General features: G+C 49.7%; 1 protein-coding gene across 3 annotated transcripts in view; it reads right to left on the reverse strand.

Annotated features, from left to right (window-relative positions):
• Positions 1 to 7,991: 7,991 nt before the first annotated feature.
• Cep89 (centrosomal protein 89) overlaps positions 7,992 to 10,162 on the reverse strand; it is a 50,217-nt gene continuing 48,046 nt past the window's right edge. For all 3 annotated transcript variants that reach the window (XM_035449383.1, XM_027430287.2, XM_027430286.2), the window contains 2 exons: positions 9,728 to 9,897; positions 7,992 to 8,362 (listed from right to left, as the gene is read on the reverse strand). In XM_035449383.1, the coding sequence (XP_035305274.1) occupies positions 8,122 to 8,362; positions 9,728 to 9,897 (411 nt within the window). In that variant the 3' untranslated portion in view covers positions 7,992 to 8,121. The remainder of the gene's footprint in view (positions 8,363 to 9,727; positions 9,898 to 10,162) is intronic.

Here is a 10,162-nt window from a genome sequence, read left to right on the forward strand (position 1 = left end):
TTTGGGCCCTTTGTAAGGAGTAAAATCACTATGAGTAACTAGTTTTATAGAAGGAAGACAATGGGGCAATAAGGAACTATGAAAAACTTTTAAAAACAAAACAAAACCATCCCATCGTGTGTCCCCCTCACCATGTGATTAGGGAGGGTCAGGGTGCCCTCAAGAATAAACCAAGGTCAAGGGTTGGGGAAGGGTCAGTTCCAGGAAACAGAGCAACTCAACTCTCACAGTAAATAGAAACTTACTTTAAAAAAAAAAAAATACAGCATAGTGGCCCCTGCCTTTAAAATGGAGTCAGGCATGTTCAAGGCCCTGTCTCAAAACGCAAATAGAAGGACTGGGGTGTAGTTCAGTGGAGGTGCAGCACCTATTAAGCACAAGGCCCTGTGGGGCAATCCCTGGCTCCAGAATAAGACAGGGGAATGGAGCTGGTGACGGTGCCCCCTCGTGGACCCGTGAGGATGGCCGAGGGCCACGCTGAGCTCAGGGATGCACAGGGCCTCTCAGAGTGCTGGGTTTGCAACATCTGGGTGATAAAGGTCCACTGTCAAGGTCAGGAATCTTTACCTCCTTTCGTTTTTGGTCAAAGGCAAGTTTCTTTCTTTTCTTGCCTTATCTCTTTCTCTCAAGACAGGCTCATGAGCCTGGGCCAGTGTGGAGTTCAAATCCCGGGACCTCATTACAGTGATCATTACAGGTGTATGTGCCACACGTGGTAAACTCCTCTCTCTCTCTCTCTCTCTCTCTCTCTCTCTCTCTCTCTCTCTCTCTCGTGTGTGTGCACATGTGTGTGAGTGTATCCTGTGTGTATATATGTCTGCATGTGTTGTGTGTGTCTTTGTGTGTCATTTGTACGTGTGTCTGCATGTGTCTGTATGTCGTGTGTGTGTGTTTGTATGCATGTGTGTGTATCCTGTGTGTATATATGTCTGCATGTGTTGTGTGTGTCTTTGTGTGTGTCATTTGTATATGTGTGTATGTGTGTCTGCATGTGTCTGTATGTGTCGTGTGTGTGTGTGTGTGTGTGTGTGTGTATGTGTGTGTCTGCATGTGTCTGTATGTGTCGTGTGTGTGTGTGTGTGTGTGTGTGTGTCTGCATGTGTCTGTATGTGTCGTGTGTGTGTGTGTGTGTGTGTGTGTGTATGTGTGTCTGCATGTGTCTGTGTGTGTGTGTGTGTCGTGTGTGTGTGTGTGTGTGTGTATGTGTCTGCATGTGTCTGTATGTGTCGTGTGTGTGTGTGTGTGTGTGTGTGTGTGTGTGTGTGTCTGCATGTGTCTGTATGTGTCGTGTGTGTGTGTGTGTGTGTGTGTGTGTATGTCGTGTGTGTGTGTGTGTGTGTGTGTGTGTATGTGTGTCTGCATGTGTCTGTATGTGTCATGTGTGTGTGTGTATGTGTCATATGTGTGTGTGTGTGTGTGTGTGTGTGTCGTGTGTGTGTGTGTGTGTGTGTGTGTGTGTGTGTGTGTGTGTGTGTGCTCATAGAGATCCACCTGCCTCTGCCTCCCGAGTTCTGGGACTAAAGGTGTGTGCTGCCACCGCCTGGCCTGGGATTATTTTTTTGATGCCAGTTTTCAATCTTCTCCTACCCCATGGTATAGTGAACCAGAAATGAGGGTCATCTCACTGGAAATCATATGGATTTGATTTTAAAAACAAAAACACTCCCAGCTTTTTTTTTTTCTTCTGCAAGACGTTGGGTAACAGCAGACACTGCACTTCAGATCAGGTCAGTTCCCCACTGCAGCTAATCTCCTAGGGCAGCAGTTATCAACCTGGGGTCAAGCGACCCTTTCTGGGGGGTCACAAAGACCATCAGAAAACAGGCATTTCCCATGGTCTTAGGACCTGAGACACTGTCCTCTCTGTCTTCGGGCAGGTCTGCCCACATGAAGATATGCCACAGACAAGTGCCTAGTGTGATGACATCATCACGCCATCCCCATCACACACAACCCAACAAATACGGGTATAAGCGACAGGGTTGGCACCACAGTGCATGTCTCCGTCAGGGTTTCTATTGCCGTGAAGAGACACCGTGACCACAGCCACTCTCATAAAGGAAGACGTCCAATTAGGGTGGCTCACTTACAGTTTCAGAGACTCAGTCCGTTGTCAGCACGGCAGCAGACAGACAGACACGGTGCTGGGGAAGGAGCGTTCCATATCTTCATCCATAGGCAACAGGAAGTGAGCTGTGTTATTGATCACAGGAGAACTCAAAGCCCACCCCCACAGGGACACACTTCCTCCATCAAGGCCACACTTCCTAATAATGCCACTCCCTTTGGGGGCCATTTTCTTCCAAACCGCCACAGTGTGCTTATGCGGACGGGTCGCACAAGTGCACAGAGAGAGCAGTTATGTGTTGAAAGCGGCGGTGTGGAGGTAAAACAACAGTTCGCGAATTATAATTACTGGGTAAATGTAAAATCATGTATATCAAAATCATCTACTCCTCCTCCTACTACAAAAAAAAAAAAAATCTGTACCCCGGGGCTTAGTTCTGTTCATATTTAGCTGTGGTTGGTGTGAATACTGCCCCCTTGTGACGGTAACAGGTGTACATATAAAACAACACGGGAAACTTGAACGAGCTGTATTGGCTGAACTATGCCGTGATTCATCTTTTGTATTAGTAAAACTGTTATTATTTTCATCAGAAAACCATCCCATGGCACGGGCCCTGTAGAAAAGAAACTTAAGAAAAGATGGTGAGGACTTCTTACCGTATGGTTTTACCTCAACAATCACAGCAGGAATCGAGAAACCAAAAGGTGTTATTTGTTGTTAAGTTCTACCAGCGGCGGCATCTACAAAAGCTCAACAAACTAAAAGGCCATTTTGATAGCAAGCTTTTGGGATTTGTCGGTAAGGAAGCCAACTATTTTAGAAGCAGAGCTGATGGACTCGAGAGCCAGACTTGAAACTGGTGTGAGTTTCAAGTTACAATTTAAGTTTTAATTACTAGGCCTTAAAGATCCATAAAACAAAAATGTCTCTGATCTGCAAGCCTCTTGCCCAAGGACAGATAGTTCCTGAAATGCTGGAGGCCGTTGTCCATGGGAAATAACAAGCCACATGTTTTTCATTCCCTTAAACAGGTTTGTTTGGCCCATTTGCACCAAATGGGCTTGATCACATGTGGGCAGAAGGCTCATAGGCTGGAGTTACATCAGGATGAATGCTTGCTCCTGACTGGACCTGATGGGAAATGTAATGAATTATGGGTTTTCCTTCTTCAACTGCTGCCAACTGTGATTCTGGACCATTTCCCAGAAATCTGGGTATGGACCTGGCCAGAGCCCGTCCACCTGGCCAGTATTTAATTAAAGCTTCCTTCAAACTTGGCTTTAAACTGTGGTCTTATGCCGGGCGTTGGTGGTGCACGCTTTTAATCCCAGCACTTGGGAGGCAGAGACAGGTGGATCTCTGTGAGTTCGAGACCAGCCTGGTCTACAAGAGCGAGTGCCAGGACAGCCTCCAAAGCCACAGAGAAACCCTATCTCGGGGAAAAAAAAATAAATAAAATAAAGCAAACAACAACAACAACAACAAAAAACACAAAAAAATTTAAAAATTGTGGTCTTATTCTTGATTGGTGTGATTAACAGTTAGTACCACAAACAGAGAATAGCAGCCATTGAAGCCTCATATTTGGTGGCTCTCAGAATCTCCAGAGCTATGAAACAGCACACCATTGCTGAGGATTTATTGTTGCCAGTGACCAAAGACAGTGTTCAAGTTGTGATCGGAATCAAACATGCTATGCCATTGATTGCAGTTTCCCTATGTAATGACATTGTCCACAGAAGAACAGACGGCGTGTCTCCTGATCAGGTAATCCTGGAAATTAACTCTGCTCCACTTCCAATATTTAGTATCCAGCTTGATGGATCTACAGACATTGCAAACGGTTCAGTTACTGGCTTATGGGAAATATATTAATGATGACTAATAGACTTTCTGTATCACGATAGTAGGCTTCTCTGCTGATGCAGGAAGCCAGATGAAGCCGGATAGAAAAAGTAGAGGAACGGGTTTATTTGGGCAAAGCAACCCCCAGGTGACTTCTCCAGCCTCAAAGCTCGGGGCTGGAGAAGTCACAGGCCTGAATTAAAGCAGGGGGGTTTTATAGCCTGTAGGCGAGGGGTGATGATGCGTCTGCCACAAGCTGGGTTTGTGCCCAAAGCTGGAATGGGGACTTCAGGGGAAGAGCTGCCACAGCCAAGAATGTGGAACTGGGCTTTTTGGTGCCTTTTATTTTTCTTGAAGATTCTCTGAGAGGGTTTGAAGAGAGGAAAGGAGCTTTCTGGATCAAGCAGGAGTGAGCGGAAGGCGACAGCTGAACAATGTCTACTTTAAAGAGGAGTTCCTTTTTTGCAAACCCTCTTGAAATGACAACTACTGTGATGTATTTGACACAGTTGGCTCATTTATGAAAGAGCATAAGATCTCTTGGGAAAGGTTTGTGGTGTTTGCACAGACGGCGCTCTGGCTGTGCTAGGACGTTGATCTGGATTTCAGCGTTTAGTACCGAATGAGTCACCAAAAGTCACCTGAAACTCACTGTATGATTCATGGGCAAATATCAGCAAGAAAGACACTGCCACAAGGGTCACAAAAAGCAATGAAAAGCGTCGTAGGTTCTGTCGGTTTTTCAAGGTGAGCACTTTAAACAGCAACTGTTTGGGCCCCTGTGCCTCGAGTTGTATACGCTGAGCAAAGCTCTGCTTTTTCACGCCAAAGTGAGATGATTGTGGAGAGGGAGAATTAAAACTTGTTTTTGAGCTTTGAGATGAACTCAAAACATTTTTAAATCAGGAACTGAGGCTGCAACTGTAAGCACTTTCAGGGATAAAAGTGAGTTGCAGAAAACAGGTCACTTGGTGGACACCATGGCTGTCGTGAATGAATTAAATTTATCAGTGCAGACTTAAATGTGTAGGGAGAGGTTCCCCAGAGCCATGCATCTGGCATGAATTCTGGAGTCACACATCAAGGCTTTGAAGTAACCTTTTGTCTAAAGTCAGTGATTGTTACCTGAGTATTCCTGAAGGAATTTTAGCACCTTTGCTGGAGTAAAGACTTATCGTTAGACACGAAGGCGGTAAGAGAGAGAGAAGGGAGAGGAGAGAGGGGGGGAGAAGAAGGGGTGGGAGAGAGGAAGAGAGGCTACCATGTGGAGGTGCTCACTTAAAAGGGGAAGCTTGCCCATGCGTACGGAGACCTTACGCAGCCCCAACCTATGCCATGATTAAAACCCCACCTGATTGAACTCAAGACTCTCTGGTCTTTCCGCTATGTGGACATGGTGGGTCCAAGCTTGAGCTTGAATAAAGGCTCTTTGCTTCTGTACATGAATTTGGACTCTTTGTTGGTCCGTGGGGGATTCTGAGATCCGGGCGTAACAGTGATCACGGTTAGGGATGTTGGGTTCGTTTGATTTTGAGATTTTTCTGTTCTTCGTTACTGCTTCATTGTCTGGCTTCTGTAAACCTGCTTTGCAACTACTTGTGATATTATTCCTTAAGAGGGGCCTAAGAAATGGGCTCAGGGCCAGGCGGTGATGGCACACACCTTTAATCCCAGCCCTCAGGAGGCAGAGACAGGCGGATCTCTGTGAGTTCGAGACCAGCCTGGTCTCCAGAGCGAGTGCCAGGATAGGCGCCAAAGCTACACAGAGAAACCCTGTCTCAAAAAAACAAAAAAACAAAAGAAAACAACAACAAAAAAGTCACTTCTGATCCCCACACTCTTCTGCGTGGGTCAGCATGAAAACTGAGGATGAAAACCGAGGTCATCTTCATGCCTTATGTTAGCGTGCCAGGACCCAGAAACACCTGCATGGTTTCCGGTCAGACTGGAGATAATCACAGCAATGAAGTAGACAGAGTCACCTCAGTCTCATTTCCCAGCCGACCGACACAGAACGCCCTGCTGATCCTGAGTGTTTGCTTCTATACCCAAGGGTCTTCTGCCTCAGCTCCTCAAGGGCCCAGGTCCTCACCCAACCCCCTGCTTTGGCAGCCATGACAGGCTGCAGAAAAGACCCAGCAAGACATAGGCCTCAGACTCAGCAGCAACATGAGCTGAGCCCCCCCCCCACCCTGTCCTAATCACTCGGAAGCCTGATACCCTCCATGTGGCAAGGAACCAATCAGAAGTTAGCTGGTGGCCTCTGAATGTGCCTTGCTGATAACAGTGTAGCAACTGCCCTGGGAGGGCCTCTTGGCAGAGCAAGCTTCCTGCAGCTGCAGCTGACCAATCAACACAGGACAGGTTGCCCAAGCCTGGCGGTGCAACAATCCTGACACTGTTGCTATGCAACTAGCAGGACCCCTCCCCCACCCAGACGCTCTCCTTGCTCTACCCCAATATATGCTCTGCCCCACTGCTGCTGGAGTAGGGGTCCCTCCTACTCCTCCAGTTAACCCGTTAATTATAAAGACTCTTTGCTTCTGCGTCGGATCTGATCTCTCGGTGGTTTGGGGGGTTCAGACTCTTATCCCTCAGAGCCAGGACATCACAGCTCCTCCATGAAGTGCCCATGATCTCTCCTGTCCTGCTGGTTGTCTGCCTCTCTGCAGCCATGCTTTCTCTGCTTGCTTTGTTGTTTGCCTGCCTGTGTGCTGTGGGCTCAGCCTGTGCCCTGTCTCCTATAACCCAGTAGGAAGCTAGGTAGCGGACAGGGACTGCACCACCTGTACCGCTTTCCCCGGTCACGCTGTGGTCCTGGGGCAGCCCACTTGGATGCCTGCAATGTAAGATGAAGCAGCAGCATAGGGTAGAAAAATGTTCTTACAGAGTGGAGAAGCCGTGCTCTGTGCTGTGACAACAGTGCTCCAGCTGACAAGCCAATGCCAGCATGAGACTGGCTGTGCTGTCTTCAGTTTGGGGACAGTGGGTGTAAAGTCCTTTGACAAAACACCAAAATTACCTTCTAGGTCACCTCCTAGGGAGATGTCACAGTTTTAGCCCGTCCGAGTCTTTCTGGCAGGCATCACACAGCATCTAAATTCTCCAGGCCTTAGTTAGCCGCCCAGTTAGGAGCCTTAAGACAAAAGGCACCACAGAGCCAGCCGGGGGGCAATGCGACCGGAGTCTCACTGAAAATGCAGTACATCATTAAGACCAACGTGGAGAGGTGTGTGAGGGGGCCACCCCTGCAACCCCAGCATCCCTGCAACCCCAGTGCCCCTGCAACCCCAGCGCCCCTGCAACCCCAGGGCCCCTGCAACCCCAGCGCCCCCGTAATCCTGGCGCCCCCGTAATCCCGGCACCCCTGCAACCACAGCGCCCCTGCAACCCCAGCGCCCCTGCAATCCAGCATCCCTGCAACCCCAGCACCCCTGTAATAACAGCACCCCTGCAACCCCAGCTCCCCTGTAATCCCAGCATCCCTGTAATAACAGCACCCCTGCAACCCCAGCGCCCCTGCAACCCCAGCACCCCTGCAACCCCAGCACCCCTGCAATCCCAGTCCTGGCACCCCGCAAGCCCGACACCCCCGTAATCCCGGCGCCCCTGCAACCCCAGCTCCCCTGTAATCCCGGCTCCCCTGCAACCCCAGCACCCCTGTAATCCCAGCACACCTGTAATCCCGGCTCTCCTGTAATCTCAGCACCCCTGTAATCCCGGCTCTCCTGTAATCTCAGCACCCCTGTAATCCAGGCTCTCCTATAACCTCAGCACCCCTGTAATCCCAGCACCCCTGTAATCCCAGCACCCCTGTAATCCCGGCTCTCCTGTAACCTCAGCACCCCTGTAATCCCGGCTCTCCTGTAACCTCAGCACCCCTGTAACCTCAGCACTCCGGAGGGTGAGGCACGAAGATGAAATTTTCAAGGCCTGCCTGGGCTGCACGGTGAGACCCTGTCTCGGATAACAAGTGCTCAGTGGCAGCCTGCCTGCGTCACCTGTGCAGACCCCTGGGTTCAACACCTAACACCTTTTTAAAAAGGAAAAACTAAAGCCAAAAAGCAACAGGGAAAAGCATTTGATGCCTGGGCTGGTTTATTTCTTTCTTGCCCATGACACTCAGTGGCTTCCTTGTCACGCTGGCCCTCCCTGGGAGAGGAGCCACCCACCAGCTCTGGGGATGTCACCTCAGATGAAGAGGGCTACGCCACAGACTCCCCCAGAGTCTGCCGAAAAGTGGCAGCAGCAGGTTGCACGTCACCATAGCTGAAATCATGGCCAAGCAGCAGGTCTCTCCGCGTGAGGCCGCCAAAGCCAGCGTCCTCCCGAGCTCTGGTGTGCGGTGTGCCTCCCCTCTCCAGGGTGGCCTGGACAAGGTCTCGCATCCTTTGGTTCTCCTTGGCAGTGGACTCCAGAACCACTTCAAGCTCATCTTCCATTTCTCTGAGGAAAAAAAAGAGGAGGAGGGCTGAAAAGGAAGTCGGGGACTGGGGGACGGCTCAGTTAGTCAGGGACCTGAGTTTGGACCCTTGGATTTGCTGGCCCACACCGGTCGAGCCAGCTGGAGGGCTCTGGGTCTAATGAGGCCCTGTCTCAGAAACAGGGAGAGTGACTGTGGAAGACCCTGATGTCAACTTCTGGTCTCCACACACGTGTGTAAACACACACTCACACACACACACACACACACACTCACACACTACACACACACACTACACACACACACACACACACACACTACACACACACTACACACACACACACACACTACACACACTACACACACTACACACACACACACACACACACACACACACACTACACACTACACACACACACACACACACTACACACACACACACACACTACACACATACATACACTACACACACAAAAAAAAACTTTTCAAAAAGACAATTAATTCCAATAGCTCTTATGAAGCCTAAAGTAGTAAGACCTCCAGTGACAGACGCTTAAGGTCCAAGAGCCAGGAGAGAGGATTTTGAAGGTTTCACCACAAAGAAATGGCAGTGAAATAAGGTAAAAGAGACCAATTATTAGATACTGATTTATCTAGGATGTGTGACCTTGTGGGATAAGGTGTATCACTGGGGGTGAGCTCTGAGGTATCAAAAGCCCCCACCAGTCTCTGTCTCTGTCTGTCTGTCTATCTGTCTCTCTGCCTGCTGCCCACAAATGTAGCTCCCAGCTACTTCTCCAGCACCAATCCCATGTGACCATGCCCCCCCCACCATAATGTACTGACTTTCTGAAACTGTAAACAAGCCCCCAATTAAATGCTTTCTTTTATAAGAGCTGCCATGGTCACGCTGTCTCTACACAGCAATAGAATCCTAAGACAGTGGACCATCTATTTCTAAGAAAGTGATAGCTAAGTATTGCTAGTGTGTGCCTGCAATCCCAGCATTTGGGGGGCTGCGGCAAAAAGGCTGTGAAATGAAGGCCAGTCTGGACTAGAGTATACAAAAACAAGCAAACACACACACACACACCCCCTGAGAGAGAAAGAGAACAAAATGTGAGCAGGGGCTGGAGAGGGAGCTGGCTCAGTGATTGCGAGCACTTGCTGTGCAATCGTGAAGACGCCTTTGGATCCCAGAAGGCAGGCACCCAAAACACATGCAGCTCTAGCTCCGAGGGTGGCAAAAGCTGGGCTCATGGGGGTGGCTGGCTGCCAGTCGAGCTGAGAAAATGTAAGCCCAGGATCCCAGAGAGACCCTGTCTCAAAGGAACAGGTGTGGAGTCCGGGAGGAGGCGCCTGAGGTGAGCGCAGGCTCCTGCACCTACCTTTTCTGCTGCAACGCCTTGTCCAGGGCCACCTGCTTTTCCTGCAGCGTCCGCTGCAGGTGCCTCATCTCCTTCTGATACTGAGCTGCTTTGCCAGCAAAGTCCTCCTGCTGCTCCATCAGGCGGTGATGGATGTCCCCGAGTTTCAGGGCCGCCTGTTTCTTGTAGCCCTGTGGGGAAGGAACTCAGTGAGCGAGTGGTGTTTTGGAAGTCAGCGCCCATCGGGCGAGTGCGCCTCAGACAGTGCTGGACTGGAAGCAAGTGCGATTTTCAAAGGACTGGAGGAGCAGGAAGAGCTGGAGCTTGAGTAGAATGCTTGCCTGGCACTCACACGGAGACCTGGATTTGAGCCCCAGAAATGCATAAAACGGGGTACTCGGGAGGCACTCGGGAGGCAGAGGCAAAAATGAGTTTGAGATCATCTAAGTGACTTAG

The sequence above is a fragment of the Cricetulus griseus genome, chromosome 9 (genome assembly GCF_003668045.3).
Source record: "Cricetulus griseus strain 17A/GY chromosome 9, alternate assembly CriGri-PICRH-1.0, whole genome shotgun sequence".
NCBI lineage: Eukaryota > Metazoa > Chordata > Mammalia > Rodentia > Cricetidae > Cricetulus > Cricetulus griseus.